This window comes from Orussus abietinus, unplaced genomic scaffold, assembly GCF_000612105.2.
Source record: "Orussus abietinus isolate OABI.00-Male unplaced genomic scaffold, Oabi_2.0 scaffold24, whole genome shotgun sequence".
NCBI classification, from domain to species: domain Eukaryota; kingdom Metazoa; phylum Arthropoda; class Insecta; order Hymenoptera; family Orussidae; genus Orussus; species Orussus abietinus.
In genome coordinates this window covers 1013429-1034587 of record NW_019394437.1, presented here as the reverse complement: position 1 = coordinate 1034587, position 21159 = coordinate 1013429, and the positions used below count along the sequence as shown (strand labels likewise).

The window sequence follows — 21159 nt, the reverse complement described above, 5'->3', positions numbered from 1 at the left end:
TCGATCCCCAGGGACCGGCCCGGATCGGAGAGGCTCTACAGAGGAGCTTATGCGTTAATGGATTCTCGATGTCGCGCTATTCCGATCGTCGGATGGGAGTTATGTGTCACCTCGGCCGCTTCCGTCCGATCGTCTTCCCTTCTCTCGACTTTCGCGCCCGGCGACCCGCTCGACGACCCCGAAGAGCCGTCGAGGAACCGCGGGGGCGCAGACTCGAATGCGTTTCTTCTACTTGAAACCAATCCCAAAAAACGGGAGACTCGCACTCCACGGTACAGCCAGCAAAAAGCACCCCGTAGAAGGGGCACGATCGGTCCATTCGTCAGCGTCGGGACGTCGATACTTCTTGCTGGGTGTTCCCTCTGCGGTCGCGATCACCCCTCTTCTTTGTAATAAAGTACCATCGTCCGAAGTCTCTTACGGCCGGAGTTGGGCAGGTGAAATATCATTTGAAATACTCCAGCAACCTACGAGAGATATATTTTCAGCACTTACCCGTTTGTACCGGGAACTCGAAGCACGTGCAGAAGAAATTAAGGGTGGAATCTGCGTGGCGTCACATAGAGCGCAGCGAGGATAATGCAACAATAAATATTATGCTAACGTGAGCACGGACCCATTGAGATATTTTACGTACTCGTTGATCACTACCCGCGTTTCGACGAAATCAGGAAAAATATAGAGAAATACCTGTGAAGGATGTCATGCGATTTACTCGCCTCTAGAAAATCCGGTGTCAAAATCCAATATGGCCGACCGGCTTTATTGGACCCTCGAGCGCAATTCTGATTTTTATTTCCATATTTGGCGCACTGACGCGCCGCGCTCTGTACCACTCGATATGATATGGATTTCTAGCTTAACGATTGTGAAAAAATTGAAACGTCTTTCCGACGCTATTGCCGGTTCCTATTTTAAATCGAGTCCCGCCCCGCTCCGGTCGCTCGTTGTCGGGAACTGGGGAATCCAGGAGATTGAAAGACTGCTCCAAAAACGACTTGGCGGGCCACCGCGCTAAGTCGGTCCCCTCGATCCCCCGGGACCATTGGTCTGTCTATCTGTCTCGTGTGCACTTACTTCGAGGATGCTTTCGAGTGTGCCTGTCGCACGGCCGTAAATTTTCATTCTTCGAATGGAAACGGTGGGTCATGGGCAACTTTCGAAGCGCACTATTGGCAGTCCGCAAACCGTGGAATCCTCCACCTGCGGATTGCAGCTCACGGCCTCCCCTCGCTTCAGGGGTTGGCGTCGAAACAAAGTATCGAAGCTCGATTCTATAAATAAATGTTTCTATTGCAATGGCTGGCTTTGTTTGTCCCTGATCCACTTTATTCACGTTTGAAAAATAGGAGCATCGGTGGAAAAGGAAAACAAAGATGGCGGACTACCAACGCTACGACTGCGAGGGTAAGATATTGGCTGGTAACTTTTCGATCTCAATATGGTACTCACGAATGGACTCGCTATCTTTCTCTCCTGCTAGTGGTTCGCATTTATTGATAATGATCCTGCTATCTTCTTATCTCTTCTTATGAAACAGAATGTTGATGGAAACATCCTGGGTAAAGTCGCGATAATGTTCTAATCGTGGACGAAGTTAGTGCCATTGTCGCGAGATGACGCCACAGCTGCGGAGGATAACGGCCTATTGCGTAAATTCCTACGACTTTCTGGTGAATTCTGCTCATGTCTGCGAAGTATTATCATCAAAATATCTTTTGTTACGTTATTCCGTTCCATGGAGGGGAATATTATTAACAACCAACAAATGTGAGTATCCTTGTTACCACGTGTAGACCATTTATCAAGTGTGAGTCATGAGGCATTTGATCAAGCCGACAGAGATTACCGGCGACTTTGTAGTTTGCGAATAAAAAAATATAGAGTGCGAGTTTTAACAGAGTTGACTCTGGTTTTAAACGTGCACGTGGTGCGTGCACTTGCAGAAAAACATAATTGTCCTAAGAATATATAGAATTATACCCTCCAAATGAATGTTGTCCTTGGAAAAATTCAGATCAGCAACTCTTCTCAATGTAACAGTCATATTGTATTATAACCTGTACATAACCATACAAATTTAGCTTCTAATTGGAAATTAATGTTTAATTATATTTTATGGGCGATGTCACAGCACAATTAAGTATCCAGAATTTAAAAAATGAGATTCAAAAAATAACTTAAACTGGTAAGGTTGTCGAACAGTACTTACGCTGCGCATTGATGTTAATGGTCTGTGATATCTGTCCTCGCATAAAACTCGATTCAAGAATGGTTGTCACCCCTTGTCCATGATGTCAGTAAAGAAAAATCTATATCTGCAGATTGCATGAATGACGATACTCAAGTTCCGTCTGCTGGAAATGATATGACACTACTAGTTACACTAATCTGCCTGTAATTATCTATGTACTCATCCGGTGATGTAATTATGCCCGAGAGCGCTTTGATACGACCACTAGAAATGCAGGAGCAAGATGGTATCAAAGAAGGCAGTATCGAGTGCGACTTGCAAGGAGAGAACATGGAATATGATGCTCTTATATCACACCCTTTCAAAAGTCTGAAAGAGATATATGCAAACCTTGGAAATTTAAAGCTTTGGCCAGAATTGGCAGATCTACGTGAGTCAGCAGAATATGTTTTCTGTGGTGACCAGGCTGATGTTCGAACTGGAAAATTAAGAAAAATTAATAGAGATGAGTGTCCTAAGACGATTGTGTGTCATGATATGAAAGGTGGATACCTCGAAGACAGGTACTAATTATTTTACTTCTATTTAATTAAAATTCTCGATAAAAAGTATCGTCATTTTAAAATGCTTTGTTTTATTGTGTCAGATTCATCGAAGGCTCAACTATTCATGACTCTTATTTATTTTATCACTGGAGCGTCATCGATACTTTTATATACTTTAGTCATTATCTTGTCACTATACCTCCTTACGGCTGGATCAATGCAGCGCATAAACATGGTGTCAAAGTGCTAGGCACTGTAATTACAGAGAGAGTAGAGGGTGAACAAATTTGGAACGATATCCTGATAAGTAAGAATGAAACCAAAAAATTTGCCGATGCCCTTGTCCACATTGCTAAATTCTACAAGTTCGAGGGATGGTTGTTAAACATTGAAAATAAGATAAAAGAAACTGACATGGAGAAATTGATTTATTTTGTCAAATATCTAACCGATAGCATGCACCAAGAGATTGAGGAATCGGAAGTACTTTGGTACGACAGTGTTACTAAAACTGGACAACTCAGGTGGCAGAATGAGCTCAACGATGAAAATTAGTAAGAATCCAATCGACTTAATGAGAGTAAACATTAATTAGAAAAAATAATTCAACTATAATTGTAGCATCTTCTTTTCGTGCTGTGATGGTATCTTTTTAAACTACAACTGGACCGACGAGGGCCTATCAAAGAGCCGCAAACTGGCCAGTGATGTGGATAGGATAAGAGACGTTTACGTAGGTCTCGATGTCTGGGGCAGGGGATGTCCAGGTGGTGGTGGGTTCAATTCTGCCTATGTGAGTAAAAAAAGGGTTTCCATATTCATCGGATTGAAAAGAAAATTAATACAATTCTATAATCAGTCATTAACATGTCTAGGCACTAGATAGAATCCGAAGACAAGACCTTTCCGTCGCCATATTTGCACCAGGCTGGACCCACGAGTTCTTCGGTGCACATGTTTTCGATACAACAGAAAGTATTTTCTGGGCCCAACTGATACCTTATCTCTACATACATGTTCCGATCTATGACAACGAGGTTTTCGCGACCTCCTTCTGTCGAGGAGCTGGTCAAAAGTATTTTCGCTCTGGCAAGGTGAGAACGAGAATGATTAAAAATGAAAGATAATTATTCCAATGAACCTCTCACCGATTATTTTCAGGCAAAACTGAAGGAGCTGCCCTTCGACGAGACACCTTCGACAAGTTCGTTCTATAACTTGACCATGCAGAGACCACAGATTTCGTTGCCAGCATTACACCTGCGCTTCACTGAAACGAAAACACGACCTGTCCAAGTCTCACCTACGAGAACGTTGACCGAATCAACTCACGAGACTGCCCGAAGCATCATTAAGGTTCTCGGTACCACAGTGCTCGTTGAACCGAAACCACAGAGCAATCACGCCAATTACTATGAATTCTGCAAGGATCTCTCCTACTACGGTGGAGGCTGTTTAAAATTGATCACGGAAGATCCGGAGGTGTACCACAGGTGAGAGTGACAATTAGGAGTCATCAATCCGACACAAATAAGTGCTTCACTACTTCCTCGACGATTACCTACCATATACCGGAGCTGGTAGATCTTTTCTTAGATCTAATGCAATTTTCACGCTTCATTTCATCCTCGAAAATCGACGGACACGAACAATTTCTCGCTCAAGCTTGTCTGCAACATTTTATCAGTAAATTTCAGTGAAATCATTTATCGTGCTCGATTTAAATAACAAAATTAAGTTTCATTAGAACTCATGCTGTAAGAGACTATAATTTTTATTCGTTCTTTAACTATCATTAACTCGATATTTAATTCGTTAAGCGTGAAGGTCTTTTAGAGTCGATAGCTCCAAGTTAGAACCCGTTAAAGAGGAAGTGGCCGAAGATTGAAATGCTTTCACTTCAAATGCGATAATCGACCCTCGATTATACGGTGTTTATCTCCTTTCAGGCTGTTCTTGGTGCACGTCGATTTCATGCGAGAGATCCAAGTTACGGTGGTCCATCGAGAAATCGAGAAAGAGAATGCCGAACGGCAGTCCGGGACTTCCGGGGGCCTCGGATTGATTCTGGGTAACGATTTCGGGTTAAAATCCATCCTTCCGGTGGAATCCGTAGATTTGGAACTAAAGTGGCAAAAGAGGTAAAAACTGGAAAGATTGAGCAATTCTGTCTCGCGAGAGAGTCCTATCCCGATCTTGAAAAAATTCTAATTTTCTTTCCCAGTGTATACCTGACCGACATGAGAACCGTAAACGAGATCGGGTTGTGCATGAAGAGGAAAGGAAGCTGCTATCTCGGTGAGATCGTCCTCGAGGAGAAGCAACGTCGGTTCGGTGAGTAAATAAAAAAAAAAAAAGGGTTGCGTGAAATCACCGGGGGTGGTCCCCGACCTTCCAAATCACAATTCCGCGATGTATTCTCGCCTCTCCCGTCTAAAACCGTCCTTAAAAACCCGAAAGAGGTTTACATTCAAGAAGGACACCCACACCTTAAGCACGTTACTCCATAATAAGGGTGTTAATGGTTCAAAGCTCGCGAAACTGGTTCTTCAGGTTCTACGAGCGCTCTCTAGGTTAATCAGCGCTACGTTCCATGAATGCAAACAAAATGATATCAACCTCAGAAGGCAAAATCTCATATTTCATCCTCTAATTGATCGCACTTCTTTAATTGAATGGTCTCGCAACTAAGTAATACGATTCTCTCCAGAGGTAAGAAGTGCACCGGCGATCGAAGGCGACCTCGATACGCGCAGAGCCAAGTTTTTAAGCAGCTAGGAACAGGAGGATAAAAGCGGCAAATCACGCGAATTGTATCGAGCGCAAGTGCAGCGAGCAGGTTCTCCAGGTTCTCTCGGGCGTTCCGCCGGTGTCGCGGGTGTCTCAGGTGGCGGGAAGGTTGAGCACCGCCTTGGTGAAAGGAAGACCGAGGTGTCCCAGGTGTGGAAGCACCGTGGATATGTGTAATACCTGCGAGACGTGACACGTTACCTCTCGGTGGCACCGCTTCGACGAGGAGCCCCACGAACCACCTGGACCGACTCTAAACAAGAATCGATACCCGACCGATCAACCGAACCGCCTCTCTATCGGCCACCCTCGAAGCTCCGCAAGCTAGAAAATAAGTCAATTGAGATCGGAACTCGGAATCCAGGTCGCCGGGCCGGCGTAAAAATTCACCTGCGGAATGCTGGTCGGTTCTCTTCGGCAGACTTGACAATGTTAATACCGCGCGGTCGTTTCTTGAGCTCTGGAGTTAACTCCGTCTCCCCTGGGGCAGATTAGCCCTCCTCGGAGGGGCGCGGTCGGAGAAAGCGCAAGATGCATTCCAAGGACGGCCCTCCAGCCTCCGGTTAAAAAGCGCATCCACCGACAGGCGTTGTTAAGGGTCGCGTGCGGAATCCGCGATGCGTGTTCCGCGAAGATCGCCGGCCGAGACAAGCGAAAGTTCTGCAACTAGGTGGCGATTAATTACCCTAATTAGGGATGAGACCGCGACGCTGGATTTCCCCGCGAGTCCGTTTCTCCCTAATTCCGTGGGGAAGTCGGTTGTCGTAAAATCTCTTCGAAAATTCCGAATACGTGCGGGGAAAATCGAGGCCCCGTTCGCCGAGCACGTCGCGGTATCCCGCGAATCCGCGAGATGCGAGCGCAATTGTTTCGGCGAGGATCGAACGGTATCTTCTGCCCGCCTAAGGAGGACACCGAGGAGTCGTTCGCACGTAGGAAAGTCACTGACCACCGCGGAATATAACACGGGCATTACGATGAGCACACCTCCTGCCTTCCCGGTAATCGCGGGTCGTTAACTGAAAGTGGACGCGTACTGAGGAGTACTTTGTAGATATCGGTGCCTCGCGATTCGAGTTTCAAAATCCCATCCTCGCGCCGGGAGGAATTCCGAGGGCCTACCGCGCAGCGCTGCATTTCTCACGGGCCGAGACTGACCGAGAATTTCCCCGCGCTTTTTCCAGGATTACATGGCCGCGTAGTAAACCCCGTAACTCCTAGGATCGTCCGGCATCTATTTCTGAGCCGAGAACGTCGCGAAGGAGCGCTATCCTTATCCTTTGAATAACTATTTGCCTTTTTTTAGCCGACTTGGGCGGACCGACCTATATTACCCTGGCCTCGGATCCCCCCAGATTTGTAACCGGGGAAGCGAGCCGAGTCATTGATATTCCGCCGGGTATCGGGTCAAGCATGCTGGACGAGACGATATACACCGGCGGCATAGCGATTTTTCATTTCTTGATTGCATACCGGTCGGACTGCGCCCCAAAAGGAGGAGCCGCGATTTAACGTCCAGCCGGTTTACGAGGCCAGGAAATCCGGACCGTTAATTGAACGATTGACGATTGTACTGGAATTAAAGACGGATTGCCTCGAGAAGAGGTCCTTTCAAGGATCACCTGCGGATCCGAAGAGGCGACGGAATTAAATCAAGGCGAGTCGGTCTGGGAACGAGCGAAAAAGGGAAGCCACCGAATATCGCTGCGCAACCTTCGGCGATGATTGAATTATTTTAATTACTTTAATTATTTATCTCTTAAGCGAAAATCCAGGTTAAGTCGCGGGGATAGATTTACGCTAAACGGGGACGCCGATTTTAGGACAGGCGGAGGACGTCTCCGGGAATTTCTAGGCAGGCTTTCGAAACGTCCTGACGTTGCGCGTCAAACCGCGGTGCATTCCCTGGTGCATCTATAAATGGTAGGCAGGCCTACGTGTCGCTGGGGATTTTTTTTTCTTTTTTCTCGCTTTTTGGGGTCGCGGAAAAATCTCCACGTAGGAGGACCGTTCGAGGGCGATGGATTCCGCGCTTTTAACATTGGTGCATTAACGGGAGGAATGTCTAGTGGGCGCGCACAAACGTCCCCAAGGCACAGGGACGGGCCGAGCGCATTCATACTTACGAGATGAGATCAGTCTTTCCTGCTCGGCCAAGGCGAGCGGGTACGACGATCTCTCGCCATTAATTTGCGGTTGCTTGCAGAATGGCAGAAGCCTCGGAAAAGGAGCAAAACCCTCGTCTATCCGGGCAAGCTCCCGCTCCGAGGAATTCCGACGTGCACCTCGGCCCGCCGCTGCGTTAACCTGGCGTTTCCACTTTCTTGGTCGCCGAGTGCCCCCGATCGATTAAAAAGGAGAGGAATCGTCCTTAAACGTTGACAATTAATCAAATCATTCGGGGAGAAATCCCGTCCCCTTGAGAAATATTTCCCTGTGTCTCTGGAATTATTTCTTCACCAGTTATAGAATTAACCAGGGTCGACCGCGAAGGGTTGTCACGAGGTGCATCGCGAAATGCGCGCGTCTACGTTTTATCACGGGCTTAGGGATTATCGATTAACGATCGTTTATTGTATGGCGAATTGTATGGCGAAAAGTGGATTTTTACATTTTTTGGGGGGATCACCGGGTGTCAGGTTTACGACCCGATGGGCCATCTCGTCTCGCGTATCCACTCGACGGGGACGATTAAGCTCGCCCTGGAACGCGAGGAGGTCAGGCGCGATTGAATTCGCAATGTCGAGGAAATAATGGGAGGATGCGGAGAGGCGGCGACCGTGCGATCTTGCACTTCCGATGCACCTAGACTCGCGGCTCGTGTTAGGCTTGCGTTAGGCTTATGCTAATTCGCTCGTGGAGAAGGCCGATTAATCCTGGAATTCCTCGCGAGGCAATTAAGAAAAAGCTCGGCTCGTCCGGCAATTATCCGGAAATCCTCTCATGCATAGGTGCGTAAAGTAATAACTTAACGGCCCCCCGTGTAACTGTACAGGTCGCGATGCAACCAGTGCATAAGTCCGGCCTGTTGCGGACCGCAAACGCGGTATTATTTACGGCCGCGTAATGTGCACACGAGTCGCATTCGCACGTGATCGTAAACCCGGCCATTGCGAGATGTGTCGTAACAGTGTCGACCGCGAAATACGATTTTACTTTTATTGCTCCCGAAAGGCAGGAGAACTCCCGCAAAGTGCACCGTTCGTATGCACCCGGCGCATACCTAGTAAGCACCCGTTAAATCGTAGACATACGGCGAGAGGTGGCATTGTCTTATCGTTTATCAATATCTTAAGATAATCTCGAGAGGTATCAAATCTCCGGTGAATTTTCAAGTGCGATGCGTTTTGAATTTCTCGCGCGATCTCCAGTTAGCCCTGTACGCTCCGAAGAATCCAGCTTGATTTCTTAGCGATTTTTATAGATGAAACCAATTTTTTTTTTCTCTCCTATTTTTACACGCGGTGGGGTTGATCGATCGGTCGGGAATTGTCGGCTAGGCCTCCGCTAGAAGTAAATCGGGCTCAGTTGGCGGAAAGCAATGTCTCGGAGGTTAGTCGTCCGATCGAGAGCCGAGCATTAGAGAGTGGTCGGTCCAATAACCCTTTGGTCCCTCTCCCGCTCTTTCTCGGCTCGCGACTCCGCCCCAGCCCCCCGCGACGCACAGCCAAAACGATTGAGCAACATATCGGCACGAACGCCCGGGAAATCGGCCTCTCCATTATGTTCGAGTCCTCCTAGGACTTTCTCCGGGCAAATCGATGAATAATTTAACGCGGAGGGACCTTACTTCCGGTCTTGCGACGCCGGTGCACCGCGAAAGTCTCCGCGGATTAATCGGGAGGTGCGACCCGGTTCGCGATTTCGGCCCGCTAGGATATCAACCTGTCGCGCGGTAGAAATCATTTTAGCTCGGCAGGAAATAGATAGAGCGAGTGATAAGGGAAAATCGAGGATCCCAATTATCCGGACGGCGCGTCGGGCGAATCATAACCGGGGCGGGGAACTCCCCGACGAGGAAAAGGAACGAAAAGCCGCGGAGAAGATTACGGATCATCGGTAGAAAGTGAGAGCGCGTCCTGCCGATTTTTTTTTTCCTCTCTCTCACTCCCTGATTGCGTCGAGTCTGAAGTAATCCGGAGGAGAAAACGGAGCCGGTCTTATTGTCCGGCATTTTTCTATGGTTCGATATCCCTCCTGGTGATTTTTTTTTTTTCTTTTTTTTTTTCACTTTTTTCATTAGGGGTCCTTTTTAACATACTTAGGGTGGAATGGACCGCGAGGGAGGAATTTCGGATAATGGGGCGGATCGGCGAGAAGCGTATCGATCGTCGGTAAGGACGGCCCGGGCGCCGTTCCGGGACGGAAACCGGGCGGCATTTCTCTTCTGGATGTTTCTCTAGAAAGGCGACGGAGAGAAACCTCTCGAAGTGGCTTGGGAATCGGCCGGCTCGAGCTTCATCTCGCTGCCTCGCCGATCTCCTGCGATCTTCGCGCGCGAGCAAGCCAGAGCGACCCGTAGTAAACCTCGGGCCTTGAGTGTACACTCCACACACGGTTACACGTCTGTACCCGTGTGTATTGCTCCTACGTACGAGGGCATACGAGAAATACCGTAAAGGCCCCGACCAGGGCCGACCTCGTTCGCCGTCGAGCCCCGAAATTCGCCGGAGGTACGAGAATTCGGTCGAAAAAGTCCTTATCAAAAATCGACCGGAGACCCGACCCCGGGTGCGATCTCTAGTCTCCTCCCCGATGGACCGCCTAGATCTAGTTAAGAGAGTAATATCGAGTACTATGAAAAATGTTCAGACCAGTCTTTAAGTACCTTTAACTCCATCATTTATGAGGGGGTCCATCGCGGATGCTGCGAATCCACCTCTCGCGATTGAGTTTTCGGTGGGAAGCGGAGGAAGAGGGGCGATTGGGGATCCCGCGGGAGGGAGAGAGAGCGAGCGAGAGGCCAGGAATGCCATTGGCTCGCGCGGCACCCGTGTAACGAGACGCGGTACTACCGAGAGAGACCGATAGATGCGGCGTGGGCGCGCTCGAGGGAGAGCGCGATACCCTCGTCGGCGCTCCACCGCGGAAAGGGAGGACTCGAGGCGCGACGCGGCCGCGCGAGAGAGACGGCCTTACGCCCCGCGGGTAGGAGGGAGCGAGAGGGAGAAGAGAGTGCAACCTGTTGCTCTCTGCGCAACCAGTCACTGACCAGAGCCACGGCAAGTAGCTTGTCTTTTGGCCGACATCCTAGAATTCCTCCGCGAGTTTTTCCGCACTTCTTTTTTTTCCTCTCTCTCTTTTTTTTTTTAATACTTTTCTCTTTGATACCGCCGCGCCGACATGTGACGGGGTGACACGTTATCGCGGGAAGGTGGTGCTAAGCGGTAGAAGGTGTCGCCGAATTTCGAATCACTTGTTTATTGGGCCACGCGAGTGGACGAACGGCGGTTCGGTATACGTGACGTGGAAAAATAGTTTTGCGAGACTGTCGCGGTATAACATTTATTTTCCATCTCGCGAGGAAGTAATCAAAGGTAAGGCGCGAGGGAACTCCTCTCACCCTTCTCATATTTCTCACGCGAGGGACTATCGTTAACGTAATGTGCCAATTTCCTGCTACACGCGTTTCCTGGTAAGGGATAAATAGTCTCTTATGATTTGCAATGGACTGTATTTAAATATTAAATTAAAAATCGTCCGGAATTTAGTTCTTGGATTTTTTTTTTTTTTTAATCTTGGAATCGATGCGAAATTGTTATCATTCCGGGTTCATCGGTCGTTTCGCGCCTCGCGAATCTTCGAGGGGCATGGAGGTAGCTACTCACGGAATTGAAATCAGGTGATTCGTACCGTGACCGGAGGTACGGTTATGAGAGAACAATTACCGGTCAGAATGGCGCGAATAAAGGTGGCTCTCAAGAGCGGAATTAATTAGGGGAATAATGGGGCGCGGCGAGCCTAATGGCTCGCGATAAGGCCGATTCTTATCGCCGGATTTCGCAAGTTTACTTCCCGAGCCCTGACCTACCTCTTGCCGGTTGAAAACCGACACATCGCTGATTGTCGATTACCCATTAAAACCCGTAATGATTTTTTTTTAATCGTCAAAACATGAATACCTTGAAATTCGCGTGACTAACGAAGGGTCTCTTGACGATGTTTCGCAGATCGCTGCCGGTCCCCGGAGTGCGCGGCACTGATAAGCACCTACACCCAGTGATAACGAGAAGAGTACATTAACCACCCATTAGGATTAATTATTCGACGCGCAAGTTAACTCGAGGGAACCCGGAAGATAAGGCGAGGTGGTGATATCAGGAGATAAGAGGAGGAGGGGAGAAGGGTGGATTTCGAGGGGGTGGAATCCTCGGAGGTGAGATGAAATAAATCCTGGGAGGATGGAGAAGATCTCGACAGTGGGCACGGACTCCACCGTGCGGAGCCAGGACTCGAACGACTCGAAGGACTCCTGCCATTCCAAGGATACGTGTCATTCTAAGGATTCCAAGCCCGACAGCTGCCAGGAGTCCAAGCACTCCAAGGAGATCCTCATCTCGGAGAGGCGACAGCAGCAACACCAGCCTCATCGGCAGCGACAGCAACGACAGGACCAACGAGCCGGCAGACCCGACAAACTCCCGGTCAAGGATGACTCCAGCCTCCTCATGCTCACCTCCTGTGGACAGCTCCTTCTCGGTAACCTCCATCTCTTTCTTTTCCAAGGATCAAACTGGATGTAAACCATGGGAGCATTAATTACCCTGGAATCAATTGAAAGGTTCCGCGAGGCTTGACATTTTGCGCATAAAAAATTTCGCATCAGTGCATAAGTTTCATGAAATTAATTCGGTAAGAATTAATTTCAAAATCGGGTTGCAGGACCTTTCAGCAGATTCTGGGTGCGGGCGAGTCCTTCCTTTGAAATGTTATCGGTGAGGGATGCTAAGTACTTTTTTTTTTCGGGTTTTTCAGGAGTCGTCCTGGTCGTCTTTGGGGTCCTCGTGCTGGTCCATGGCGCCTCCTTGGGAGGATCCGGAGCTGGACTCTGGGCAGGGGCAGGGGCGCTGGTCGCAGGAGCACTAGGGGTTGTGGCCGCACTTGCCACGTCCTCCGATAAGCCGGAAATGGGCCAGAATCAGCGCACTTCCGGTTTCTCCACGGCTCATTTGGCCTCCTCTTTGGTGGCCTTGGCCCTGTCCAACATGGCCGCCATTACAGCCCTTACGGCCGTCGTCAGGGACTCCCAGAGGAATCCCGAATTGACTCTCCTCGCCGTCCCGGTACGTTCTCCTGGAACATCTTGAATTATTAATCCCTCCCTTAATCGTTAATCGATTATAATCCATCGTAGCGGCTAAACTTAATACCGCAACGTCCGCATGGAGGATGTTCTTGCACGAGAGCCGGCGAGTATCTCGACGCGACGTAAGCCCAAGATCGAGAGTCCTATCGAGAGCCTGGCAATTAACGATCTCGAATTAATTAACGGATCGCTGTTGGCCACGTTAATTGGAGTAAAACCGAGCGTTCCAGGCCCGTGGGCCTCTCGTCGATCCGTTTCGACTTCGCGCATGCGCTCCGGGGCAGGGACTCCTCTCCGCTCTCGGAGAAAGTTCATTGCCAAGGACTTTAAAGGCGGTCAGAGGATTTTCTGGAATCGGGCGGTCACGAGTAAGACCGAATTCATGCATGGCGGGCACTCCTTAAATGCCGCGATAACTGGAAAAAGTCCAGTCGAAGTCGTGCATGTGAAAATGGAAATCGCGCATCGTCACGATATGCGGAATCGTAGCTGGGGAAATCGAGCATTTCTGTCCTGGTTTGTTTGATCAATATTAAATAGTTTTTTTTTTTTTTTTTTTTTTTTCTTTGCAACGTTTCAGGAGGACGATGGAAGAGTCATCGAGGTCGAGGGAGGATGGGCGGGTTTGTTGGCCAGCGTTGGTCTCCTCGTCGCCAGCGTCGCGGAACTCCTGGTGTCGGCTTACACCTGCGTCACCCTGACACCCAAGCTCTGCAGGTGTCTCAGATCCGGCGAGGAGGGCGCCCCGGAAGAGACCGGCCTGAAGACTCACAACATGGTCCACCAGTGGGTCATCGCCCAGAGCCACGTGCCGAAGAACCAGCCCATTTACGTGGTCCAGCCCGTGGTACCTGTGCATCCGATCATGCAGGTGAATCTATCAACCGATGGGTGACGGTGGATTGTAGGTGTCCTCCTCGGAGAATCGCGTTCCCTTACCGCGAGTGGGAGGGGTAAGGTCAACGGTGTGCTAGAAAGTTCACCAGGGCCTCAATCTCCCGATGACTCGGGAGAAACTCTCGTCAGCTCTCGAGATTCCTCCGAAACTCGCCTGGAGCCATTCGCCGTCTGCGAATTAGAAATCTCTCGGACTATCCGACGAGTCCGCGTCATTCCCACGTGGACATAAGTGCCCCACATCGGGAGACAATGCTGCGTAGAAAGGCCAAAGCCGCATCTAGAGGTTTAATCCGGGAAAGGGACTTTTCCAATGTCGCGTATACGAGGTCTTGTAACGTCAGGATTACATTTAGATGCGATGTATGTGCAGGGACCCTATGGAATGCCGCCACCGCCTGGGAAGTATCCACCTGGATTCTTGCCTGCTGGAACCCTTCCACTACCCGGGGCTGGCTTCAAAGTACCCATGGTGGCCCATCCTCAGTATGGAACTCGACCACCGTCGCAGATGGTAATCACCTTACGTGGATTAAATAGGAGAAAGACCACTCGCGTGAGAACGGTGTCTCCGGTGTGGCCATGCCTGGGCATTCCCTAGGAGTGATATTCAAATTAGACCCGGCAGGGCCTTTATCGAGATCTTTTTACCCTACCTTGTAATGTCACGGAGGAGCGTGGGATGCAAGATTAACCGGATATACGGACCTTTCAGGTGAGGCCCAAGCACAGGCGCCACTCTTCCGAGGACCTCGTGGACTCGGCGGAGAGAAGACGTCACCACGAAGGCAAGCAGGAATCTCCTAAAAGGATGTCGTCCATTGGCGAGGACCAGGTCGACCTGGCGCAGACGTATACCGGCTTGGATAAGAAGATCTCCGAGGAGTTCATCTCCATCGCGATGGACCCCGAGAGGAAGTCCAAAGCCTCTAGCCACCACGGCAGCGAGGTCGGCTCCGCTGTGGGCGGGAAGTCTCCTTGAAGTCATTTTTCGTCGTTCTCCACGTCAAGGGTGGATAACCCCGCTCGAAATAACCCTTCCTGTGCCTTCTCCGAATCTTTTAAAGTTTAAGTCGTTTGCAGGAACGCTCCAAAGTGGACCCGTTGGCGTTGCCGAAGGGCAACCTCGAGGTATCCCGTTAAGGCTGATGTTATTTAACTCGTATGGGGGTATTTGTTAAGTTTTGAGGAATTTTGAAACTTAATGTCAGAGATCCCAGCAAATATTTGTAACATTTATAGTTTAGCAGTTATGCATTTCTTATGTTGGTATTTTAGGGGAACAATATTGTTGCTCCTCGATGCTCTACCATTTTGTTATTAGAACCGGTGTTGAAATGGGATCGAAGCAATCCCAAACATATCCGAAACTTCTTGTGCTGTACAGTAGTATATATTATTCAAGGCACGACACGGACTCGGGTCCTATGTATAAACTTTTTACGATTGTATATATGCATACTCGTACAAGGACTTATATTGTTAATAAATAAGAAAGAGTCGGAGCATGTGCTCGATGACTGACATCTGGGAGCACAATGTATATCTGTTTCGTGCGCGTGATTTCTTTAGAAACTGTACATTTATTAGAAGAAACAGAAATTTAATTTAAATTAGGCAGCGAGACAACTCCAGGCTGAAGAAATGCAACGGAAGTGTTCGATACACAAGCCAGGACGATGGGAGCACCTTTACTGTCCTGTTGCAGACGAGCCAGTTCAACTGGTTGTACAAAGGGATCCTTTTGCCTGTAAAGGTAGATGTAATATCACCAAGAAAAAAGATAGGAATTTATTAACGGAACTAATTAAAAATTGAAATACCTTAAAACTACCAGTCGACAGATAGGAACTCCTGGTTGACTTTTCCTGAAGTGTTGCATACTGGAGTACACGTTATACGATATTTTGTATTGTCCTCTTCGTCTCCTGACAGTCTTCTCCGCAGCAGGTTTTATTATACGAAGTCTTTCAAAAACTTCAACAAAGTTTCTGGAATTTCTCGAATCGACTAAAGGCTTGATGGGCTGATTCACTACTTCGACATCGTTGCAATCTGCAGACTCATTCAAGTCGTTGCGATCCTCGTCATCTATAGTGATGGTTTTCTCATCGATCCACTTTTTCTTCAGTTCAAACCATGAAGAGGTATCGGGATCCTTCACAAAGGAAGGTTTATTAACTTCTTTTTCATCATCTTCAATGGAGACCACCCTCGTGGGAGGTTCAATTCGTAATCTTCTCGGACTCATAGTCTGTTGTTGATTTCTTTGGACATCGAAACAGTTTTGCATCCCTAACGTTGTCAAACAAGCCAACATTCGCTGGGCCCAAAAGTTCTGTTGCATGGCAAATATCTGCCAAGGATTCTGCTGAAAATGTGCTGCCATAAATGGCATTCGCATGGGATTCTCAGTTATGGCGATATTTGTATAATTGTCCACTTGCATGGAAAAATTTCCATTCCTCGATACAGTATTCGATCTGCTGTAATACTGACCGTAGCCCCGAGAGACAATGTTAGTGTTGTGCATTACATTCCTCTGAATACACGTGGACCTCCCAAAAAAGTCTGAGGTACTCTGCTCGGAATCGACGAATAGAAAAGGCGCCCTTGGCCTTGAAAACTGTGAATGTCTTGACGAAGGAGGCCTGTTCGATGAAAAATTTTGGAAATTCTGTCTACGGTTGTAGTAAGCCGATTCCAAGTTGTCTGTTCTGAATCTAGTGGAGGCAGAACTCGAGGTTTGATTACGTTTTCTGTTGTTTAATTCAGTATTGCTTTTTGATCTTGAACTCTCCCGAGCCTTCATATCAATTTGCTCTGCCCTGTGCACCGCCCATGGAACATACTCGTAAGAAGTTTTCTTGGGTTTTACATTCAAGGGTAAATATCGCGTAGATATTTTTCGCATTCGAGCTGGACGAATGGCAATGTTTGGAAACATGTTGAGCATCTCCATTCTAGTCATCCGATGTGGTATCTCTTCGATCTCATCATCGGACAACTCTATTACCTAAGAGGATACAAATTTTGTTAATGTAAAATTGTAACTTTTAAGCTCGGTTTAAATAAATGCGAAAACAAGTACACACCTCGTGACGAGATCTCTTCGCCTCGGAAGATATCGTAGATGGTTCCTGAAGCTTACGCTTATCTGCATTATTACCCACCGGTCCTGATTTCTTTGAGCTTGCTTCTAAATGAGAACTGTCTGGCAATTCTGACACATTCTGAGGGACTGGGACCTTATGATTTCTTTTAGGAAGTAACTTAACGTTTCTTTGTATTCTAGAACTTATCCACTTTTGACTTGGATTCCCAACCGTAGTTGAATCAGTTGGAACGTTTTTCCGTATTTTCATATTATCCACAAGTATCTCATCCGAGATGATTTCAATTTTGCTGTTTTTTCGTTTGCTCTCAGAATTCTCAGAGTTATCGTCGGTGCAGCTGTCTTGAGCAACAACTTTCATTATTGTATCGCTGTTTTTGGATGTCGCAGGAGTGTGGGTAACATTTGCTGAACTGGATTCACCATCCTTGTCCTATACGGATGAAAGATAAAATCACACTGAATAAATATAAAATTCTGTAACATGTTATCAGGGTACAGTATTTCCAAATGATCCTACCTTGTTTTCTATTTGGCAAATAATAGAGTCCATAATGTCACGGGTAATATCTTCGGTAATACTTGCAGGCGTTTCATTACTTATTTTTGTCTCATCTGTACTACCTGAATTTTTGACCTGACCGTTAGATTGGTCTTTAGAATTCTGAGATTCATCAATTACTGTTTTATCGTTACTTTGGCGAGCCCCGCAGAGGCTGTCGAGCACTCTAAGGCCTGTCTCTGGGATACCAATGACCTTCCTCTTTACGGGCTCCTCAAATCGTACAGTCTTCTTCTCATAATTTGGTTGCTCATAATTAAATCTCTGAAGTCGATACCCTTGTTTTGCAAGCTGACTGTAAACTCTATACTCGTTTAAACTACATGTTGAATTTTCAGATCCGATCAATACTTCATAAGCTTGTTGCACCGACAGAGCCAATCCATTCCAAGTGAGCTCTAGGCAATTCTAGAAATAAATAAAAATATTAAATAGTTACGTTTAAAATTAAATTATTCTCAAGGTATTTTTATACCATACCAATTCGAGAAGTAGTAAAGCTTCTTCCGGAATCAGGTAAAGATTGGAGCCTTCTTCTAAACCATAAGCTGACCAGTCTTGACCTGATCTTTTTGTAACTAGAGCCTTTGACTGATCGGACAACCACTCGGCAGCTGCTAGCTGAGAACTTCTCTCGACTCTTTCGATTCCCAGTAATTCTTTCCGATTCTTAATACTTGCATCGATTTGTCTATTTTGTAGCCATGATCCATTAGATTCGTATTGCTTACATCCAGTCTTAGGCAGGGTTTGAATGGATTTCTCCCATTCTTCCCAGGCATCGGTGCGAATCCCTCGGTTCTTCAGCAACTCTTCAGCTCTGGTTGATAATTGTGAATAATAGATCAATATGGCATTAACACCTCTTGTAATTAATCTTTGAAAAAATTACCTTAAGTGGTTTCCAGGGGGCTTCTTCTCTTTCTCTTGCATTATTGCAGTTTACTTATATACTCTTAATGACAATAATTCTTCGAATTAAAGGATATATTTAACGAAGTTTTATCATCACTCATGGAGCCTCGTAATCATGACTTTAACCATTTTTCTTCGTTAAATTAACCAGGAAAGACTATAAACTGCATCATACGTGCCGGCGGCGACGTTCAAGTTTCGAGGTTAGGGCGCCCAAGAGCCATTTGTCAGACGTTGCTAGTCAGTCGTAGATGTTTTCCGTTGAGTATAGATTTATCATATTTCCGGATTATTGAAATGTAGTGATAATGATTTTAAGTAATTTCCTCCTTTAAATAAACGCCAGTAAGTAAAGATTGGGGGAAAAATTTGCATGGCATTACTCGCGTCAGTGAAAAAACTGTTTACGTCTCAGTTTTGAGGTTATCCGAAAGACAAATATCTTTAAGAAAGTTCTTTCTTCTTTATTTTAATCTCAATGATTACTAACTCTTCACCCAGTTGAGCGTTTTTTCGTCAAACAATCATTTAAATGATTTACGGAATGAGGACGAGCTCTTTTTTCTATGTCGGCATTTGTTTTCAGTCTCTTTGGACTGTTTTAATGGAGTTGTTTTTTCATGTTATTAAAATAGTATTGTAGCCTTAGTTTGTTTGCGAGTTGCATATTAAAGGTAAATAAACCGCCAAGAAAGCTAGTTAATTAAAAGACATAAGAATTGGTTGTTTTTTTTAAAGAACGGATGGAGTTTAAAAAGAGATGACATCTCCCGAACTTGAGGCGGAAGCCTCCAAAATATTCCAAAGGGAATCAATTGAATTTGAAGACTTCAGAAGATTTACTTTCAAGACAAGGTGCTTTGATGGACAGTTCTGTAGTACTTATACAGCAAGACTATTGATATTGAAAGGCATTCTCTTAGAGAAAGCGAAATCGAAATGGGGTATAGTATTTGAAAATTAACTTTCATTCCTTCGTTAGGTTCTTTATGATTAAATAAAATTGATCAACTCATGAATTTGGAATAATGCCTACATTGGTTAGGTCATCTGTTAAAAGATGGATTGGGCAAACAGAGTATAGTCATAGGATCACTGTATAAACATCAAGAAATGAAGCCTTCGATCCTAAAGGAGCTGAGCGAAGAACTACAATTATATCCTCAACCTGTAAGAAGCAGTTATTATTCAAGCAAGGACCAATTATTTATTGAAGATGAAACTATACGAATGAAATTAGTAGGAAATCATATAAACGTAGAAGAAACAATTACTGGAACCATTTGCGCCATTCTTGGACATGAAACAGACGAGGGCTCATTTTGGGTACAGTCTGATTACTAATCCCAATTTTGTACATGACCTCTAAAATCCCTGATGTTTAAAATCAATTTTCCTTGTCAAAGAAATCTATGTTGTGTGGCAGGTAGAAGATTGGTGCCTTCCAGGATGTCCTGCGCAAGCATCGCCTTTAAGTGCTGCACCAAAATGCAAAGGAAAAATACTATTCCTTTCAGGATTAGATTTAAACAGCTCCGCAGCCTGTCTGGCCAAAAATCTTCTTATAGAGTGGACCAGTGGAATGTGCGGCAATTCAAGAACACAAGCATACCAGGCTTCCATCGTCAGAGTAATCATTGCTGGTAATTTTTCCAATATAATTCCCTGAGAAATAATATTTCCTAGTCAATGAGTTGGAGTGTAATCTGAAATATTGACTAGGAAATAGTGTGCAAGGCTCAGCAGCACCTCGTTTCAGCAGAGGTCACGACGCAAGGAAATCCCAAGAATCGGTAGCTCATGCGGAAAGTGCACTTGCATCAAATCGATTCGATTCATTTCTCAGTCACCTATTAAATTGTTGTCCGGTTACTCTAATGCCTGGAGAGTTCGATCCAACCAACCACATGATACCGCAGCAGCCCTTGCATCCCTGTATACTACCAAAGTCGTCCAGGTAAACGAGCCATTCTTTTTCTTTCGATATCAGCTAAATATTGCTGCGAAGTGCATTATCAATTTCTTCTTTAGATTTAAAAGCCTGCACGGAGCGACGAATCCTTGGATAGGCCGCATCGGTTCACGGATTGTGGCTGGGTCAAGTGGTCAGCCGATAAACGATATCATGAAAGTGGCTAATGTAACAGAGTCCTCACCTCTATTCTGGTTGGAAAGAACTTTGACCTGTCGTCATTTCTCGCCGACATCACCAGACACGCTGTCAGAATATCCATACTCCGGGGAGGATCCCCTCGTCATCCAGGAATGTCCTGACATATACTTCACCGGCAACATGGACAAGTACGAAACAAGGATGTATACAGGTACGAGTGTTATTTATAGAGGAACTACGGTAATATCGCATCCAAAAGATACGATTAAACATCGTAAACCTTATCCTCAGGGGACGAAGGTCAGTCAGTGAGATCGATATGTATCCCAAAGTTCTCCACGACTCAAACAGCAGTAATAGTCGACTTGGAGTCGTTGGAAGCTCGGCCTATTTCCTTCGGGACGAGCTAACGAGATCGCAGTCGCGTTTGCTCATACGTTATCGTTGTTACCGCGTGATATTTATTTAAATTATCATCTTCCCAATTATTCTTTATCCAAAGGACGGAGAGTCATCGACTTGTCTTATCGAGCCGATTAGGTAGTGCGAGGAGGGGGATGATAAGAATCGATCAATTAGCTCGCACGGTTTGCAGTTCAAATATACATAATATATTCTTCCTCTTAAATATATATATATATATAGATTTCTATATATTTAAATATATTATTTGTTATATTTAGACATGTAGTTTCCTTCGCTGATTCGATAGCGCGTGTTCG

At 46.4% G+C, this 21159-nt stretch overlaps 3 protein-coding genes across 5 annotated transcripts; 2 read left to right on the top strand and 1 right to left on the bottom strand.

The window, feature by feature from the left end:
* The first annotated feature begins 1690 nt into the window (after positions 1 to 1690).
* Positions 1691 to 15275, top strand: LOC105701771. 3 transcript variants are annotated; one of them, XM_012428827.1, is made up of 12 exons: positions 1691 to 1770; positions 2325 to 2757; positions 2841 to 3293; positions 3361 to 3532; positions 3615 to 3833; positions 3901 to 4232; positions 4689 to 4880; positions 4964 to 5073; positions 12505 to 12812; positions 13416 to 13706; positions 14106 to 14246; positions 14448 to 15275. In XM_012428827.1, the coding sequence occupies exons 2-12, from the start codon at positions 2408 to 2410 to the stop codon at positions 14712 to 14714; spliced, it is 2835 nt and encodes a 944-aa protein (XP_012284250.1). In that variant the 5' UTR covers positions 1691 to 1770; positions 2325 to 2407; the 3' UTR covers positions 14715 to 15275. The 3 variants fall into 3 exon arrangements, with proteins under 3 accessions (XP_012284250.1, XP_012284249.1, XP_012284248.1); XM_012428826.2 differs by lacking the exon at positions 1691 to 1770 and adding an exon at positions 1791 to 2036 and having other exon boundaries at positions 2135 to 2757; XM_012428825.2 differs by lacking the exon at positions 1691 to 1770 and having other exon boundaries at positions 1791 to 2757.
* Positions 15107 to 18423, bottom strand: LOC105701772. The gene is made up of 6 exons (XM_012428828.2): positions 18302 to 18423; positions 17890 to 18229; positions 17368 to 17817; positions 16828 to 17280; positions 15556 to 16748; positions 15107 to 15480 (listed from the first exon to the last, which is right to left on the bottom strand). The coding sequence occupies exons 1-6, from the start codon at positions 18340 to 18342 to the stop codon at positions 15336 to 15338; spliced, it is 2622 nt and encodes an 873-aa protein (XP_012284251.1). The 5' UTR covers positions 18343 to 18423; the 3' UTR covers positions 15107 to 15335.
* Positions 18424 to 18546: 123 nt separating this feature from the next.
* On the top strand, positions 18547 to 21037 carry LOC105701773 (DNA polymerase delta subunit 2). Its single transcript, XM_012428830.2, has 7 exons — positions 18547 to 18669; positions 19063 to 19268; positions 19370 to 19650; positions 19751 to 19967; positions 20047 to 20281; positions 20356 to 20648; positions 20729 to 21037. The coding sequence occupies exons 2-7, from the start codon at positions 19085 to 19087 to the stop codon at positions 20845 to 20847; spliced, it is 1329 nt and encodes a 442-aa protein (XP_012284253.1). The 5' UTR covers positions 18547 to 18669; positions 19063 to 19084; the 3' UTR covers positions 20848 to 21037.
* The last annotated feature ends 122 nt before the right edge of the window (positions 21038 to 21159 follow it).

What these genes read in the sequence shown, in the direction of transcription:
- LOC105701771 (XM_012428827.1), top strand. Translation starts at nt 2,408, where the DNA reads ATGTACTCATCCGGTGATGTAATTATGCCCGAGAGCGCTTTGATACGA. An exon ending in GAACTAAAGTGGCAAAAGAG is followed by an intron (nt 4,881 to 4,963) that starts GTAAAAACTGGA and finishes TTTCTTTCCCAG; the next exon opens with TGTATACCTGACCGACATGA. An exon ending in CTCGACCACCGTCGCAGATG is followed by an intron (nt 14,247 to 14,447) that starts GTAATCACCTTA and finishes CGGACCTTTCAG; the next exon opens with GTGAGGCCCAAGCACAGGCG.
- LOC105701772 (XM_012428828.2), bottom strand. Translation starts at nt 18,342, where the DNA reads ATGCAAGAGAAAGAGAAGAAGCCCCCTGGAAACCACTTAAG. An exon ending in CTTTACTACTTCTCGAATTG is followed by an intron (nt 17,818 to 17,889) that starts GTATGGTATAAA and finishes ATTTATTTCTAG; the next exon opens with AATTGCCTAGAGCTCACTTG. An exon ending in TTTGCCAAATAGAAAACAAG is followed by an intron (nt 17,281 to 17,367) that starts GTAGGATCATTT and finishes TCATCCGTATAG; the next exon opens with GACAAGGATGGTGAATCCAG.
- LOC105701773 (XM_012428830.2), top strand. Translation starts at nt 19,085, where the DNA reads ATGACATCTCCCGAACTTGAGGCGGAAGCCTCCAAAATATTCCAAAGG. An exon ending in GAAAGCGAAATCGAAATGGG is followed by an intron (nt 19,269 to 19,369) that starts GTATAGTATTTG and finishes TACATTGGTTAG; the next exon opens with GTCATCTGTTAAAAGATGGA. An exon ending in CGAAACAAGGATGTATACAG is followed by an intron (nt 20,649 to 20,728) that starts GTACGAGTGTTA and finishes CCTTATCCTCAG; the next exon opens with GGGACGAAGGTCAGTCAGTG.